At 43.3% G+C, this 18,074-nt stretch overlaps 1 protein-coding gene across 1 annotated transcript; it reads right to left on the bottom strand.

The window, feature by feature from the left end:
- Positions 1–11,534: 11,534 nt before the first annotated feature.
- LOC123133217 (cytochrome P450 89A2-like) lies at positions 11,535–12,998 on the bottom strand. The gene has a single exon (XM_044552742.1). The coding sequence runs from the start codon at positions 12,996–12,998 to the stop codon at positions 11,535–11,537; it is 1,464 nt and encodes a 487-aa protein (XP_044408677.1).
- Between the last annotated feature and the right edge of the window lie 5,076 nt (positions 12,999–18,074).

Here is an 18,074-nt window from a genome sequence, read left to right as displayed (position 1 = left end):
GCGTGCCCCCCCCTTATAGGGCGCACCCCTATCTCCTGGGCCCCCTGGTGGGCCTCCGGTGTCCATCTTCTGCTATATCATTGCTTTTACCCTGGAAAAAATTGTGGGCAAGCTTACGGGACGAAACTCCGCCGCCACGAGGCGGAACCTTGGCGGAACCAATCTAGGGCTCTAGCGGAGCTGTTATGCCGGGGACACTTTCCTCCGGGAGGGGGAAATCATCACCAACGTCATCACCAACGATCCTCTCATCGGGAGGGGGTCAATCTCCATCAACATCTCCACCAGCACCATCTCCTCTCAAAACCCTAGTTCATCTCTTGTATCCAATCTTGTATCAAAACCACAAATTGGTACCTGTCGGTTACTAGTAGTGTCGATTACTCCTTCTAGTTGATGCTAATTGGTTTACTTGGTAGAAGATCATATGTTCAGATCCTTTATGCATATTATTACTCCTCTGATCATGAACCTGAATATGCTTTGTGAGTAGTTACGTTTGTTCCTGAGGACATGGGTGAAGTCTTGCTATTAGTAGTCATGTGAATTTGGTATTCGTTCGATATTTTGATGAGATGTATGTTGTCTTTTCCTCTAGTGGTGTTATGTGAACGTCGACTACATGACACTTCACCATTATTTGGGCCTAGAGGAAGGCATGGGGAAGTAATAAGTAGATGATGGGTTACTAGAGTGACAGAAGCTTAAACCCTAGTTTATGCGTTGCTTCGTTAGGGGCTGATATGGATCCATATGTTTAATGTTGTGGTTAGGTTTACCTTAATACTTCTTTTGTAGTTGCGGACGCTTGCAATAGGGGTTAATCATAAGTGGGATGCTTGTCCAAGTAAGGGAAGTACCCAAGTACCGGTCCACCCACATATGAAATTATCAAAGTACCGAACGCGAATCATATGAACGTGATGAAAACTAGCTTGACGATAATTCCCATGTGTCCTCGGGAGCTCCTTCCTCATTACTAGAAATTGTCCAGGCTTATACTTTGCTACATAAAGGATTGGGCCACCTTGCTGCACTTTACTTATTTTATTTACTTGTTACTCGTTACTGTTTATCTTATCACAAAACTATCTATCACCTACAATTTCAGTGCTTGTAGAGAAAACCTTACTGAAAACCGCTTATCATTTCCTTCTGCTACTCGTTGGGTTCGACACTCTTACTTATCGAAAGGACTACGATTGATCCCCTACACTTGTGGGTCATCAAGACTCTTTTCTGGCGCCGTTGCTGGGGAGTGTAGCGCTTTTGGTGAGTGGAACTTGGTAAGGAAACATTTATATAGTGTGCTGAAATTTTCTGTTACTTGTCACTATGGAAACTAATCCTTTGGGGCTTGTTTGGGGTATCTTCACCCCAACCAGAAGAGCAAAGAGTTGCTCCTCAACCTACTGAACTCTATGAAAATATTTACTTTGAGATCCCTTCGGGGATGATAGAGAAATGCTAGCTAATCCATTTGCAGGAGATGGAACATTGCATCCCGATTTACACCTTATCTTTGTGGATGAAGTTTCTGGATTATTTAAGCTTGCAGGTATTCCCGATGATGTGTTCAAAAGGAAGGTCTTCCCTTTATCTTTGAAGGGAGATGCAATGACATGGTATAGGCTATGTGATGATACAAGATCTTGGAATTATAAGCGGTTGAAGTTGGAATTTCACCAGAAGTTCTATCCTATGCACCTTGTTCATCGTGATCGTAATTACATATATAATTTCTGGCCTCGCGAAGGAGAAAGCATCGCTTAAGCTTGGGGGAGGCTTAAGCTCTGAATATTGGGGTTCCGACGATGGTAAGGAGTCAGGTATGACACCTAAGTTCGATTGTGTTAAATCTTTTATGGATACCGATGCTTTTCGTGGATTTAGCGCTAAATATGGACTTGACTCTGAGATAGTAGCTACTTTCTGTGAATCTTTTGCTACTCACGTTGATCTCCCTAAAGAGAAGTGGTTTAAATATAATCCTCCTGTTGAAGTGAAAGTAGTTGCACCCATTACAGTCGAAGAAAAGACTATTACCTATAGTGATCCTATTGTTCCTACTGCTTATGTTGAAAAACCTCCTTTTCCTGTTAGGATAAAGGATCATGCTAAAGCTTCGACTATTGTTCGTAAGAGTAATACTAGGACTTATACACCTCCTAAGCAAATTAATGTTGAACCTAGTATTGATATGGTTAAAGATCTCTTGGACGAGGATTTAGATGGGCATGTTATTTCTTTCTGTGGTGAAACTGCAAATATTGCTAGGCCAGATACTAAGACACGTAGACCTATCGTAGGCATGCCTATTATTTCTGTTAAAATAGGAGATCATTGTTATCATGGCTTATGTGATATGGGTGCTAGTGCTAGCGCTATACCTTATAGGGATACCATTAAACCTATTGGGATTGTTAGAGATGTTGAAGTTTTGTGTGGGAAGGTTAAATACCCTGCTGATTTGCTTGTTCTTGCTTCCCCACAAGATGCCTTTTGTCCCATTATTTTTGGTAGACCCTTCTTGAATACAGCTAGTGCTAAGATTAATTGTGAAAAGAATATTGTCATTGTTGGCATAGATGGTATGTCTCATGAGTTTAATTTCGCTAAGTTTAGTAGACAACCTCGTGAAAGGGAACCACCTAGTAAGTACGAAATTATTGGTCTTGCTTCCATTGTTGTTCCTCCAACTGATCGTTAGAACAATACTTGCTAGTTCATGAAAACGATATGTTTATGAAGGAAAGAGAGGAAATAGATGAAGTGTTCCTTAAACAGGAACCTATGTTGAAACATAACCTTCCTATTGAAATTCTTTGGGACCCCCCTCCACCCAAGGGTGATCTCGTGTTTGAACTCAAACCTTTACCTGACAATCTTAAGTATGCTTATCTTGATGAAAAAGAAATATATCCTGTTATTATTAGTGCTAACCTTTTAGAGAAAGAAGAAGAAAGATTATTGAAAACTCTGAAGAAGCACCGAGCAGCTATTGGATATACTCTAGATGATCTTAAGGGTGTTAGTCCCACGTTATGTCAACACAAAATTACATTGGAGGACGATGCCAAACCAGTTAGAGATCCTCAAAGACGATTAAATCCCAAGATGAAGGAAGTGATAAGAAAGGAGATACCAAAGCTCCTTGAGGCAGGTATTATTTATCCCGTTGCTGATAGTGAATGGGTAAGCCCTTTCCATTGTGTTCCTAAAAAGGGAGGTATTACCGTTGTTCCCAATGATAAAGATGAATTGATCCCGCAAAGAATTATTACAGGTGATAGGATGGTAATTGATTTCCTAAATAAAGCTACTAAGAAAGATCATTACCCCTTACCTTTTATTGATCAAATGCTAGAAAGACTATCCAAACACACACATTTCTGCTTTTTAGATGGTTATTCTGGTTTCTCTCAGATACCTGTGTCAGCAAAGGATCAATCTAAAACTACTTTTACTTGCCCTTTTGGTACTTTTTCTTATAGACGTATGCCTTTCGGTTTATGTAATGCACCTGCTACCTTTCAAAGATGCATGATGGATATATTCTCTGATTTTTGTGAAAAAATTTGTGAGGTATTCATGGATGACTTCTCCGTCTATGGATCCTCTTTTGATGATTGTTTGAGCAACCTTGATCGAGTTTTGCAGAGATGCAAAGACACTAGTCTCGTCCTGAATTGGGAAAAGTGTCACTTTATGGTTAATGAAGGCATTGTCTTGGGGCACAAGATCTCCGAGAGAGGTATTGAAGTTGATAAAGCCAAAGTTGATGCTATTGAAAAGATGCCATGTCCCAAGGACATAAAAAGTATAAGAAGTTTCCTTGGTCATGTCGGTTTTTATAGGAGGTTCATGAAGGACTTTTCTAAAATCTCTAGGCCTCTGACTAATTTATTGCAAAAAGATATTCCTTTTGTCTTTGATGATGATTGTGTAGAAGCATTTGAAACACTTAAGAAAGCTTTGATCACTGCACCTATTGTTCATCCACCTAATTGGAATTTACCTTTTGAAATTATGTGTGATGCTAGTGATTTTGCTGTAGGTGATGTTCTAGGGCAAAGAGTCGATAAGAAATTGAATGTTATCCAGTATGATAGTAAGACTCTTGATACTGCCCAGAGAAATTATGCTACTACTGAAAAAGAGTTCTTAGCAGTTGTGTTTGCATGTGATAAGTTTAGACCTTATATTGTTGATTCCAAAGTTACTATTCACACTGATCATGCTGCTATTAAATATCTTATGGAAAAGAAAGATGCTAAGCCTAGACTCATTAGATGGGTTCTCTTGCTCCAAGAATTTGACTTGCATATTATTGATAGAAAGGGAGCTGAGAACCCCGTTGCAGATAACTTGTCTAGGTTAGAGAATGTTCTTGATGACCCACTGCCTATTAATGATAGCTTTCCTGATGAACAATTAGCGGTCGTTAATGCTTCTTGTACTGCTCCTTGGTATGCTTATTATGCTAATTACATTGTTGCTAAATTTATACCGCCTAGTTTCACATACCAGCATAAGAAAAAGTTCTTTTATGATTTAAGACATTACTTCTGGGATGATCCACACCCTTATAAAGAAGGAGTAGATGGTTTATTAGACGTTGTGTGCCTGAGCATGAACAGGAACAGATCCTACGCAAGTGTCACTCTGAATCCTATGGAGGACACCACGCTGGAGATAGAACTGCACACAAGGTACTACAATCTGGTTTTTATTGGCCTACTCTCTTCAAAGATGCTCGTAAGTTTGTCTTATCTTGTGATGAATGTCAAAGAATAGGTAACATTAGTAGACGTAAAGAAATGCCTATGAATTACTCTCTTGTTATTGAACCGTTTGATGTTTGGGGCTTTGATTATATGGGACCTTTTCCTGCCTCCAATGGTTATACACATATTTTAGTTGTTGTTGATTACGTTACTAAGTGGATAGAAGCTATTCCAACTAGTAGTGTTGATCATAACACTTCTATTAAAATGCTTAAAGAAGTTATTTTTCCGAGGTTTGGAGTCCCTAGATATCTTATGACTAATGGTGGTTCACATTTTATTCATGGTGCTTTCCGTAAGATGCTTGCTAAATATGATGTTAATCATAGAATCACATCTCCTTATCATCCGCAGTCTAGTGGTCAAGTAGAGTTGAGCAACAGAGAGCTCAAATTAATTTTGCAAAAGACTGTGAATAGATCTAGAAAGAATTGGTCCAAAAAACTTGATGATGGATTATGGGCCTGTAGAACTGCATTAAAAAATCCTATGGGTATGTCTCCATATAAGATGGTTTATGGGAAAGCGTGTCATTTGCCTCTTGAACTTGAACATAAGGCGTATTGGGCTATTAAAGAGCTCAACTATGACTTCAAACTTGCTAGTGAGAAGAGGTTATTTGATATTAGCTCACTGGATGAATGGAGAGCCCAAGCGTATGAGAATGCCAAGCTATTCAAAGGAAAAATCAAACGCTGGCATGATAAGAGGATACAAAAGCGTGAGTTTAACGTAGGAGATTATGTATTATTATTCAACTCTCGCTTAAGATTTTTTGCAGGAAAACTTCTCTCAAAATGGGAAGGTCCTTACGTTATCGAGGAGGTCTATCATTCTGGTGCCATTCAACTAGAGGTGGGGGTGAATAGGTAATTTTTACAAATTCGTCACTGAGGAATTTGTAGGTGAAGAAATTCCTAAGTAACGACACACTAGGAGCGCAATAAGCACTCAGGTATAAGCATAGCAGAGCAACAACATAGTCATTATGATGAAATGAAAACAAGCACAGAGTACAGATAGCATGACAACAGGATAAGCAGGCTGAAGACAGTGAGACTGAAGAAATAGGATTGAGGAATTAGAGAAAGTCTTCAGTCAAAGTCTTCAGATAGTAATGATCAGGTTCATCAACACATGAATGAGGAAATGAAAGGGTTGAGGAAATAGAACCAGTTAGCCTGGTGAAGACAATGATTTGGTAGACCAGTACCAACTGCTGTGACAGTTGTATGTCTGGTTGGAGCGGCTGAGTATTTAAACTCAAGGACACACAGTCCTCACCGTATTCTCCTTGAGCTAAAGTCACACAGACCTCTCCCAATCATGACTCGTGGTAAGTCTTCATGTGACTTCCAAACCTTCACAGACTTGGTCACTCGGCAATCCACAATTCCTCTTGGATCCTCAGACCATGACGCCTAACCGTCTGGAGGATGCATAGCCTCAACGGTAACAAGCGTCGGTTCCACACAGGAACAATATCTTCAGTGATGCTCAATCACGTTGGGTTTGTAGGTGTTTGGGTCTGGGTTTTGGGTTTTTCCTCACTTGATGATTTTCGCTCAAAGTCCTCGGAGGATGGGATGCTCTTAGTGACAAGTGTTAGTTTGTCTCGGAGCAGCGAACCAACTACTGGTTGTAGGGGGCGGCTATTTATAGCCTAGGGAGCATCCCGACATGATTAGACATAAATGCCATTCAATGATATTATGACCGTTAGGTGGGTAGATATTTTGCAATAGCTGGCGTGTAGCACAACAACGGTCGGATTTTAGGTTCAAATTCCTCAGGGCTATCATGTTCCTCGCTGTGTAGGCAATACGCACTGGTAAATTCCTAACTCCTCAGTCAGAACAAATTCCTCAGAGACCAGAAGGTCTTCGTCTCTGTCACTGAAGAAATTGACTGAACTGATATGAGATTTCCGATAACTTCACTCGAAAGGATTGGGTAGGTGTAGGATTTTGAGATGAGCATCAGATGGAAATCAGTTTCCATAGTATTACCCCGACCCCCTTTAACAATAGGGTGTTTCCTATGACTCAAGAAGAAGAAAAAGAAACTACAAAAACAAAAGTCTTAATGCTTCATAATCCTCGCAGGAATATCCAAGTCTTCAAGGTCACACCAATTTCTTCACTTTCAAAGTCTTCAGGAGACCAAAGTCTTTAGGTGAAGACATTCATTTTTAGGGGTCAACTTTCATCATAAATATCAAACTCCTCATCGACTTATAGAGCATGTGTACACTCACAAACATATTAGTCCCTTAACCTATAAGTCTTCAATACATCAAAATCACTAAGGGGCACTAGATGCACTTATAGTGGTATCTATAACAATGAACAACTTAAGAAACACATTTTATTAAGAAATTTTTAAGGAAATCAGTGGAATCTTTTCATCATTGATCATCCCACTTAAGAAACAAAACTGACAACACTGTACAGTCACCTTGAGATAAAAAACTCTTGGTTTGTCTTGTTGTATCGCCTGAATTATGTAATGTATCAAGACAATTGTTTTTGCAATGACCTATTATTTGGCCAGCTGATGATTTATCAGTCAATCAACTTGTCTTATTAGAATGTGCAATTAGTACTTGATAAGTCCAATGGGAGGAGTAAAGAACTTGAAAAAATGGAGTTGGTTGTATTTATAACTATGTCCAATGAGGGTTCCATTCTTTTATTAATGTATATCCCAATAATTTGTCTCTTCTAATGTAGATATGTGCATATTAGTTCACGAGGAGTAAAATGGGAGGCTGATGATGTATCGACTAATCAACTTAGCTCTATTATAATGTGTGATTAGTTTGAGGCTAATGGGGGAGTAGAGAGCTTGTGTTATGGGGTTGGTTGTATTTATTAATATAAAAAACAATGGACACCTCTTCTTTTATATAAAAAATCAATGGAATCTTCCGGCATGTGGTCATCGAACTATGGAAACTAAAACAACAAAACGACGCTCGCCTTGAGGCAGCATGATCTTAGTTTGGATTGTTGTGCCCTCTCAAAAATCCAATGTATCCAGCCAATTATGTTTGCAATGACCTATTATCTAGTGGGGTGATTATGTATCAACCAATAAATTGGCTTATTGCGATGAGTTCAAAATATGGCTAGTGGGACGAGTAAAGAGCTTGCATAATGGGGTCGGTTCTATTTATTCGCTAGGAAAAATGAGGATCTCCTTATTTTATTAAGCAAAAATTGAACGAAGAAAATGTGGAATCTTTCCATCATATGTTCATCCTACGAAAGATACAAAAAATGGCACAACTTTATGCTCTCCGTGAGGCAGAAGACTCTTAATTTTGATTGTTGTGTCGGCTGAAGAATCCAATGTGTCCGTCCAATTGATTTTGCAATCCCATATTAGCTTGCAGTGGTGATGATGTAAAGACCAATCAACTTGGCTTATTGGAATGTAATCTTGATTCATGATATGGGGGAGGGGGGGGGGGGCGGCTAACGAGGGTTGGTTGTCTATATAACTATGACTAATGTGGGTCCCCATATTTGATTAACAATTTTTTTCGGAAGTCGGTAGAATCTTTCAATCATGTGATCTTCCAACTTAAGAAACAAAACTGACAACACTATACGGTCACCTTGACACGACAAACTCTTAGTGTGGCTTGTTGTGTCCCCACAATAATGTAATGGATCAAGAAAATTGTTTTTGCAATAACCTATTATTTGGTCGGCTGATGATTTGCCGATCAATCAACTTGTCAACTTGTCTTATTAGAATGTGCAATTAGTACATGATAAGTCCAATGGGAGGAGTAAAGAACTTGAATCATGGAGTTGGTTATATTTATAACTATGTCCAATGAGGATTCCATTCTTTTATTAACATAAATTGAAGGAAATATAAGGAATATTTCCATCAGTCGTCATCCCAATAATTTGTCTCTTCTAATGTAATGTGCGCATATTAATTTATGAGGAGGCAAATGGCAGGCTAATGATGTATCGACTAATCAACTTGGCTTATTATAATGTGTAATTAGTTTGAGGCTAATGGGGGAGTAGAGAGCTTGTGTCATGGGGTTGGTTGTATTTATCAATATGAGAAACAAGGGACATCAAGGTGCCTTTGTCCCTGCACATGGCCAACCAGTGCGTCGTCTGTGGCTTGCCATCTCAAGGATACAACTGGATGGATCTCGCAGCGATGAATTTGTCTGGCCGGCTTGGGTGACTGGAGGCTATATGGCGAGTTCTGTCTATATAGGATGCTGATGCAGAAACAGATTAAGTGTCCGCTTGACCGTGGTATCAGGAAGTGCTGGGCCCCACCCAAATGCAAAATTTTCATGTGGTTGGAGCTCCAATACAAGATTTGGACCTCTGAGAGACGAGCCAGACATGGATTACAGGCACACCCGGAGGCCTGCAAGCTGTCTACAGGAGATTGAGACCACGGACCACCTCCTAATGCAATGTGTGTATGCTCGACAAGTTTGGTGGAACTGCACGAATAGGTTTAGGGTTCCACCTACGCCTAACACGACACACACGCTGGACTATTGGTAGTTGGACTTGGACACAAGACCCGGATTCAGAAATAAGCAAAGAAAAGCAGTTGACTCTGCCATCACGCTGATCCGCTGGAGCATCTGAAAGCAACGCAACACAATAGTGTTTGGGAATACATCCCAGCAGTGCAATGAGGATGTGCTATCTGCCCGGAGCGTGGAAGACATGAAGCTTTGGATGGCAGCTGGAGTATGTAGTTCGTAGTGGCTTAGAGTGGAGGGTATGTGCGACATTAGAGTTGTCTGCAGCTCTAGTTGTTGCTTTCTTGTAACAGACTACTCTATCTTCTATAAAAATGAGGTATACATTGGTCTACCAAGTTGGTCTATCTTTCTTGTAACATTGCATACTGCATACCCTCGAAAAAGAAATACAATGAAATGAGAGAAAAACTCATTCCTGGTCTACCAAGTTGCCCTGCATGTATACATTGGTCATAAAGTTGCATTTTGCCAAAACTGGGTCAGCAACATGCCAAACATGTGCGCATTAGTCACTCTGTGACAGCGACCATTAGTTTGCACACGAGTCCGAATTCTTTGTTTTTGTTTGCAAAATGTCACTTAAATCTCAGTTTCTTCTAATCAGTTTATCCCTAAGTCTGAAATTATGTGCTAGTCATTTCATCACACAAGCGATGCATTCTGAATAAAGTTTTAAGTAGCCCGCTATAGCCCAACTACAACCATTCGAGAGGCTTCGCGCTACGGTTAGGACCTTCATAGGCTAAAGCAAAAATAGCCGCTAAAAGCGCGGCTAAATTGATTTAGCCCCAATTTAGCCCCATAACTGCTAAGTTTCCAGCTCTGGGGCTCAAAAATTTTGGTCCAAAATTTGTCTACTTGGCCCAATTTCGGAGCCAAAATCAACCCCTATGCTAACTCTATCCCCAAAATCCTCACTTTCCTTTCCTCTCGCCCAAAAATTGCAGCCAATAGGAGAGGCTGCCCTGGCGGCGGCGCGCACGCTTCGACTCCGGGTCGCCCTCACTGTTGAACTAGGAAGCCCTCGCTCCTCTCCATGCTGCTGAACCTGGGCGCGCTCGTCCGACATGTGATGTTGTAATATGTTGACAGAACTATGGTAATTGTTTTTGTTGGTTATGTAATACTAGCAAACATGTTCGTGCATTCCATCGGGAGAAATAAATTGATGTGTCTATCAAAACGTCTATCAGCGCATCACGATAGCATCCATGCAGTGCACCCGGAGAGATAATTTTGGAGTTAATTCTCAACCATATATTTCTTTGTTTTCTTTTATTGCCATGTGCAGCATCGGGCATCAAGATTTCTGGAATTAATTTCTCCATCAGGAGTGCAGCGATTTGGTGCCCAGGCTCATCTGCACCCACTCGAAAAAAATCATAATAAATTCAAGACAAATTCAAATAAAATCCAAATTTTTTGCATGATAGAAAATTTATTGCGTGAGATCTTCTCCAACTTTCACGTCATTTGAACGTATGAGTAGCTCTTAGCAAAAAGGACAAATCAGGTCAAACAGTGCATGAATAGTAAACTTTTTTACACACCACCAATCCAAATGATTTGAAAATTGAAGCAGACCTCACGCATAAAATTATCTACCATGCAGAAAATGGATTTTTTTTAATTTTTCTAGTATTTGTTTTGATTTATTTTTCTTTAGCGCGGGTGCATAAGAGCCGGGGCTCATAAGTGGATTATCGCTCCATCGGAATTTCTTTCTGTTACATGCATATTATAGAGTTAATTCCTTTGTTCCTTGAATAAGTGAGCCATACCTTTCCCTCTTATGTAGGTGGCTTGCTGATGTTTAGGCAACTCATGGATGTATATAAATTGATGAAGTTTACACCAGCACGCCCACCGTCACCGCAGACACGCCACCAGCAAGCAGCCCGACCGTTCTCCTCCCACGGGCGACAACACCTTTCCCTTGTAACACCACTCCACCACAATGGCGTGCGCCGTCCACCTCGCTGCGGTTGTCCATCCTCAGCACCTTCATTTAGTGGCAAGGCTTGGCGGCGGCCAAGAATATTGATAGAAAGATGGCCCCAAGCGAGACAATTTTGAAAATGATATCTTGTGGAGGACACGAGAGCAATCAAGAAGTGACATACCAAAAACTTGAAAGAAAAACACGGACTGACGTGGGATGCGGTCGCAGGCGACCGGAGGGTGGCTTCCTGTGTCATCGGGTATTACTAAGCCCTTGGGATGATGCGAGCACGGAGCGGGTGCTTCATGGCGATGATGCTGGCTAGGTCCTCGGTCATGTCGACAGTTGCTTCTGCTGGTGATGGTGGCAGCCACTCGAACTCCCTCACGAGGCTGCCCACGAAGTACTCCGCATGCATTATGGCGAGCGTGTACCCTGGACACATCCTGCGGCCAGCGCCAAAAGGCGCCATCTTGATCTCCCTGCTTCCGGTGATGTCCAGGTCATCGCCGTCCAAGAACCGCTCCGGCCGGAACTCCCGCGCCGCCGTCCACACGGTCTCATCGAGCCCGAAGTCGGCGACCAAGAAGTTGACCTCAGAACCCTTGGGCACCATGTATCCACCTATCTCCGCGTCGTTCTTCACGCCGTGCGGGATGATTAAGTGGGCCCCAGGGTGCAGCCGCGTGCCCTCCAACACGACGGCCTTGAGGTATGGCATCCCGCACAGGTCGTCCTCATTGAGCTCAGGCTTCTCCCTCACCTCCTGATACACCTTGGCTTGAACGTCGGGGTGGTTCACGAGCTCCGCCATGATCCACTCTATCAAGCTCATGGTGGTGTCCACGGCGGCAGTCATGAACTCGGAGCAGAGGGTGACCATCTCGGCGTCCGTGAGGGGGCGGCTGCCTTCCTCGGCGACGCGCAGCTCGAGGAGTGAGTCGGCGTAGCACGAGGGGTTCTCGCCGCCGCGAGGCGCGCGGATCAGCGGCAGGAGCACTTCGTTCCGCCTCTCGTTCAGCGCCACGTGCGTCGCCCACCGCTTCCGCAGCAGCCTTTTAGTGAGCGCCGGGAAGATGGAGAAGACGGGGAAGCTGGTGATGGCATGGAAAATCTGCTGGTGCATCTCCTGCAGCTCGTCGAGCACCTCCTGCCCAAGCCTGGCGCCAAGGCTCATGCACACAAGCACCTCAAAAAGACAGCGCCCCAACAATGGCCTCACCGCAATGACCCGCGATGCATCGTCGCGCAGTGACCCAAGGATCGCGTCGCACGCGCGTTGCCTCGCCGGCGCGAAGAGCCTGAGGCGGGACGGGTGCAGTGCCTGCGCGTGCAGGTTGCGGCGGACAAGACGCCAGTAGGCCCCATAGGGCGAGGTGCTGATAGTGTGGGGGAAAAACAGGTGCATCATCTCGGTGGAGGGCGGGCGGTCGTCGAAGTTGCCGTTGCTCTTGATGAGGATGCTATGCGCGAGGCGGCGGTCGGCCACGAAAACGAAGGTGCGCACCAGCCAAATGGAGATGATGGGACCATGGCGCGCATGCAACCCGCGAAGTATCGGGCCAATTTGAAAGACTGACCGCCCGAGCACCACGAACTTGGCTACGAAGAGCAGAGTGGGCGGACCAGGTGGGAGCTTCATTGCCCCTTTCTTGCGCCCATGATGGCTGAGCATAAAGATGAGAGGGAGGGAGAGGATGAGGCAATAGAAGATGGTGATCCCCTCCATGGTATGGTCGTCTATGGTGATGAACATCTCCTGCGGAGACTATATATAAAGAGAGATGTGATGCTGGCATTGAAAGTTTACATGAAAACTAGCATTATGCGCGTGTAGTGCAACGGGCGTGGAATCTTGCAAAACCTGCTCCATGTGTCATTAAGTATATTTCTTGTTTTTTTTTTCACTTGATCCAAGCCTATACCACTAGTAGAAAACAGGGCTTTGGTTCAGGCCTGGGTAAGGGCATTAATCCCGGTTCACTCACGAACCGGGACCAAAGGGGGCATCGGTCGCAGTTTGTGAGGCAAGGGTGCCGGCCGGGCCTCGGGGGGTCATTGGTCCCAGTTCGTCTGACACTTTTGGTCCCGATTTCAGACACGAACTGGAACCAATGGGCCTCGCTCCTGGCCCAGCACCTTTAGTCTCGGTTGGTGGCTGGAACCGGAACCAAAGGGCAGTCTTTTGTCCTTGTTTTAGCCACTAACCAGGACTAAAGAGCAGCCTATATATACCCTGGCCGCGAACAGAGCCACTGCTCTGTTTTTTGGGCCAGCTGTGGGAGAGGTGTGTGTTGCTCTAGCTCACCTTTTATGCGCATAAGGTGTTTGATGAAATGCCCGAGCCACACTTAAACTTTATCCTCTCCAAGCTCCTTGTCCAAGCTTCATTTTTCTCAAAATTTGTCTAGGTTTGGTGGTCCGTCCTGTCCGGTCCCCGTCCTCACCGCCGTCGATCGCCCACGCCGATCTCGTCGCCGACACCACCGTGTTGAGCCTCTTGTTCTTATCTTATTTCTAAAACAAATTCTTACTTGTATGATTTAGATAGATACTTGTATAATTTTCTTTTATTATTGTTTGTTATTATATAGTGCGGCGGTTTTGGTATCCGCAGCCGTCGGCCCTTGTCCTGTCTATGATTCGGATGTGGTATATATTATCTTTTCTAACTATTTGTTTCATTTAGTGTTTATGAAAATTATACCGACCAACATGACGTAGATGTTTTTATCTAGGAGGTATGTGAACCGGAAATTCCAACAGATCCTCTTGTCGAGAGGTTAAATTTAGTTGAAAAAGAAAACAATTACCCGAAGAAAAAAATTAAAAAAAATTGAGGAGGAGAAGATGAAATTGGAGTTGCATGTTGCGGATGTCGTCGATGATCACAAGATCAAAATGAATGCAATGCGCATGAAAATTAGAAAGATTAGAAAATATGTCATTCATACTGAGGCTTGGTATCATTACGCCCTTGGATCAATTGTTACCTTACTTGCGATTATGATCGCATTTTTTGTTGCATTGAAATGTTTTACCTAGTTTCAATGTATGGTTTAGTTAGATGCTCTAGAGAGCTATATGTCGTTCAATGAGAACTATGTATGAACTTTATGTATTTATTTTTTCAGTAATAACATTTGATCACTACTGTTCTTTGGATTTAATGTGATGATGAACTTCTATTAATTTGGTCACTTCTCTATTCATGATGTTCTGTAATGATTTTTGACACACATAATTATATATAATGCATGCAAATGAACCGGCAATGGATGTACGGTGACAGACGCACCTCCGAGTACATTAAGGGCGTGCATAATTTTTTCAAAGTGGCTTAGGCAAACAAGCAGAATGGTTTTATGTGTTGTCCATGCCCTATCTATGGGAATACAAACTCTTACTCTGACTCGAAAACCCTTCACATCCACCTGCTTGAGAAGGGATTCATGCCACGCTATAATGTTTGGATCAAACACGAAGAAAGAGGGGTTATGATGGAAGACAACGAAGAAGAAGAGGATGATGACAACTATCCGCCCCCTTAATACGGCGATGCTGCAATGGGGGAAGCTAAAGATCAAGAGGAACAAAATGATGTGCCCGATGATGATCTTCGACGGGTCATTGTTTATGCAAAGAGACAATGCCAAAGTGAAAAGGAGAAGTTGAAGTTCGAACGCATGTTACAGGATCACAAAAAAGGGTTGTACCCAAATTGTGAAGATGACAACACAAAACTCGGTACCACACTGGAATTATTGCAATGGAAGACAGGCAATGGTGTATCTGACAACGGGTTTGAGAAGCTACTGAAAATATTGAAGAAGAAGCTTTCAAAGGATAACGAATTGCCCGACAGTACGTATGGAGCAAAGAAGGTTCTATGCCCTCTAGGATTGGAGGTGCAGAAGATACATGCATGCCCTAATGACTGCATCCTCTACCGTGGTGCGTACGAAGTTTTGAACGCATGCCCGGTATGCGGCGCATTGCGGTATAAGATCAGACGAGATGACCCTGGTGATGTTGAGGGCGAACTCCCCGGGAAGAGGGTTCCTGCCAAGGTGATGTGGTATGCTCCTATAATACCACGGTTGAAACGTCTGTTCAGAAACAAAGAGCATGCCAAGTTGATGCAATGGCACAAAGAGGACCTTAAGAAAGACGGGAAGTTGAGAGCACCCGCTGACGGGTCGCAGTGGAGAAAAATCGAGAGAACGTGGGGGGCTTTGCAGGTGATGCAAGGAACGTATGGTCTGGTTTAAGCACGGATGGCATTAATCATTTTGAGGACCAGAGCAACAATCATAGCACCTGGCCCGTGAATCTATATATCTATAACCTTCCTCCTTGGTTGTGCATGAAGCGGAAGTTCATTATGATGCCAGTGCTCATCCAAGGCCCTAAGCAACACGGCAACGACATTGATGTGTACCTAAGGCCATTAGTTAAAGAACTTTTACAGTTGTGGAATGAAAAATGTGTACGTGTGTGGGATGAGCACGATGATACGTCCATTTTGCATCATGCTTTTATATCGATATTTATTGCATTATGGGCTGTTATTACACTTTATGTCACAATACTTATGCCTATTCTCTCTTATTTTACAAGGTTTACATGAAGAGGGGGAATGCCGGCAGCTGGAATTCTGGGATGGAAAGGGAGTAAATATAGAAACCTATTCTGCACAACTCCAAAAGTCCTGAAACTCCACGAAAGTTATTTTTGGAATTAATAAAAAATACTGGGCGAAGAACGTACCATAGGGGGCCCACACCCTAGCCACGAGGGTGGGGGAGCGCCCTACCCCCTGGGCGCGCCCCCCTGCCTCGTGGGCCCCCTGGCAGTCCTCCGGTGGCCATCTTCTGCTATATAAAGTCTTTTACCCTGAAAAAAATCATAAGCAAGCTTTCGGGATGAAACACCGCCGCCACGAGGTGGAAGGATCCGGCTTGCCTGCTCCCTTCTCATGTTCCCATCTGTGCTCCCACTTCATCCTACGGCTGTCCTTTTCTCTTTTTCTTTTCTAATCTAATCATCTACCCCCTGGTTTTCAGCGGGTGGGGCCGGGCCTTATTTTCTTCCAATCAAATCAAGCCACATACGTGGGAGCATGAATGGGAGCATGGGGACGGAGCAGGCAAGTCTCGTCCGAGGTGGAACCTTGGCGGAACCAATCTAGTGCTCCGGCGGAGCTGTTCTGCCAGGGAAACATCCCTCCGGGAGGGGAAAATCGTCACCATCGTCATCACCGTCGATCCTCTCATCGGGAGGGGGACAATCTCCATCAACATCTTCACCAACACCATCTCCTCTCAAACCCTAGTTCATCTCTTGTATCCAATCTTTGTCCCAAAACCTCAGATTGGTACCTGTGAGTCACTAGTAGTGTTGATTACTCCTTGTAGTTGATGCTAGTTGGTTTATTTGGTGGAAGATCATATGTTCAGATCCTATATGCATATTAATACCCCTCTGATTATGAACATGAATATGATTTATGAGTAGTTACGTTTGTTCCTGAGGACATGGGAGAAGTCTTGTTATAAGTAGTCATGTGAATTTGGTATTCGTTCGATATTTTGATGAGATGTATGTTGTCTCTCCTCTGGTGGTGTTATGTGAACGTCGACTACATGACACTTCACCATTGTTTGGGCTTAGAGGAAGGCATTGGGAAGTAATAAGTAGATGATGGGTTCCTAGAGTGACAGAACCTTAAACCCTAGTTTATGCGTTGCTTCATAAGGGGCTGATTTGGATCCATATGTTTTATGCTATGGTTAGGTTTACCTTAATACTTCTTTTGTAGTTGCGGATGCTTGCAATAGGGGTTCATCATAAGTGGGATGCTTGTACAAGAAAGGGCAGTACCCAAGCACCGGTCCACCCATGTATCAAATTATCAAAGTAACAAACGCGAATCATATGAGCTGATGAAAACTAGCTTGATGATAATTCTCATGTGTCCCTCGGGAGCGCTTTTCTCTATATAAGAACTTGTCCAAGCTTGTCCTTTGCTACAAAAAGGATTGGGCCACCTTGCTGCACATTATTTACTTTTGTTACTTGTTACCCGTTACGAATTACCTTATCACAAAACTATCTGTTACCAATAATTTCAGTGCTTGCAGAGAATACCTTACTGAAAACCCCTTGTCATTTCCTTCTGCTCCTCGTTGGGTTAGACACTCTTACTTATCGAAAGGACTACGATAGATCCCTTACACTTGTGGGTCATCACACGACCAGGAGGAATTTGACCTACATGCGTTATTGTTTGTAACCATCAATGATTGGTCTGCTCTTGGTAACCTTTCAGGACAGACAAACAAGGAATACCACGTATGCACGCACTGTTTAGGTGACTCCAAAAGTATATATTTGGTCAAATGCAGGAAGAATGTGTTCCTGGGAGATCATAGACATCGTCGATTTCTTCCGACCAACCATCAATGTCGAAGGAAAGGCAAGCATTTCAAAGGCGAGGCAGATCACCGGAAGAAGCCCGCCGTCCATACTAGTGATCACATACTTGCTATGGTAAATGATTTACAAGTAATCTTTGGAAAGGGTCACGGTGGACTATCTGTTCCGAATGATGCTGAGGGACGCGCACCTATGTGGAAGAAGAAATCTATATTTTGGGACCTACCCTATTGGAAAGACCTAGAGGTCCACTCTGCAATCGACGTGATGCACGTGACGAAGAATTTTTGCGTGAACCTGCTAGGCTTCTTAGGCGTGTACGGGAAGACAAAACATGCACCGGAGGCAAGGGAGGACCAGCAACGTG

Source organism: Triticum aestivum, chromosome 6B, assembly GCF_018294505.1.
Source record: "Triticum aestivum cultivar Chinese Spring chromosome 6B, IWGSC CS RefSeq v2.1, whole genome shotgun sequence".
Lineage (NCBI taxonomy): Eukaryota > Viridiplantae > Streptophyta > Magnoliopsida > Poales > Poaceae > Triticum > Triticum aestivum.
The sequence above is the reverse complement of the archived record's forward strand: the minus strand, read 5'-3'. Positions and strand labels throughout refer to the sequence as shown.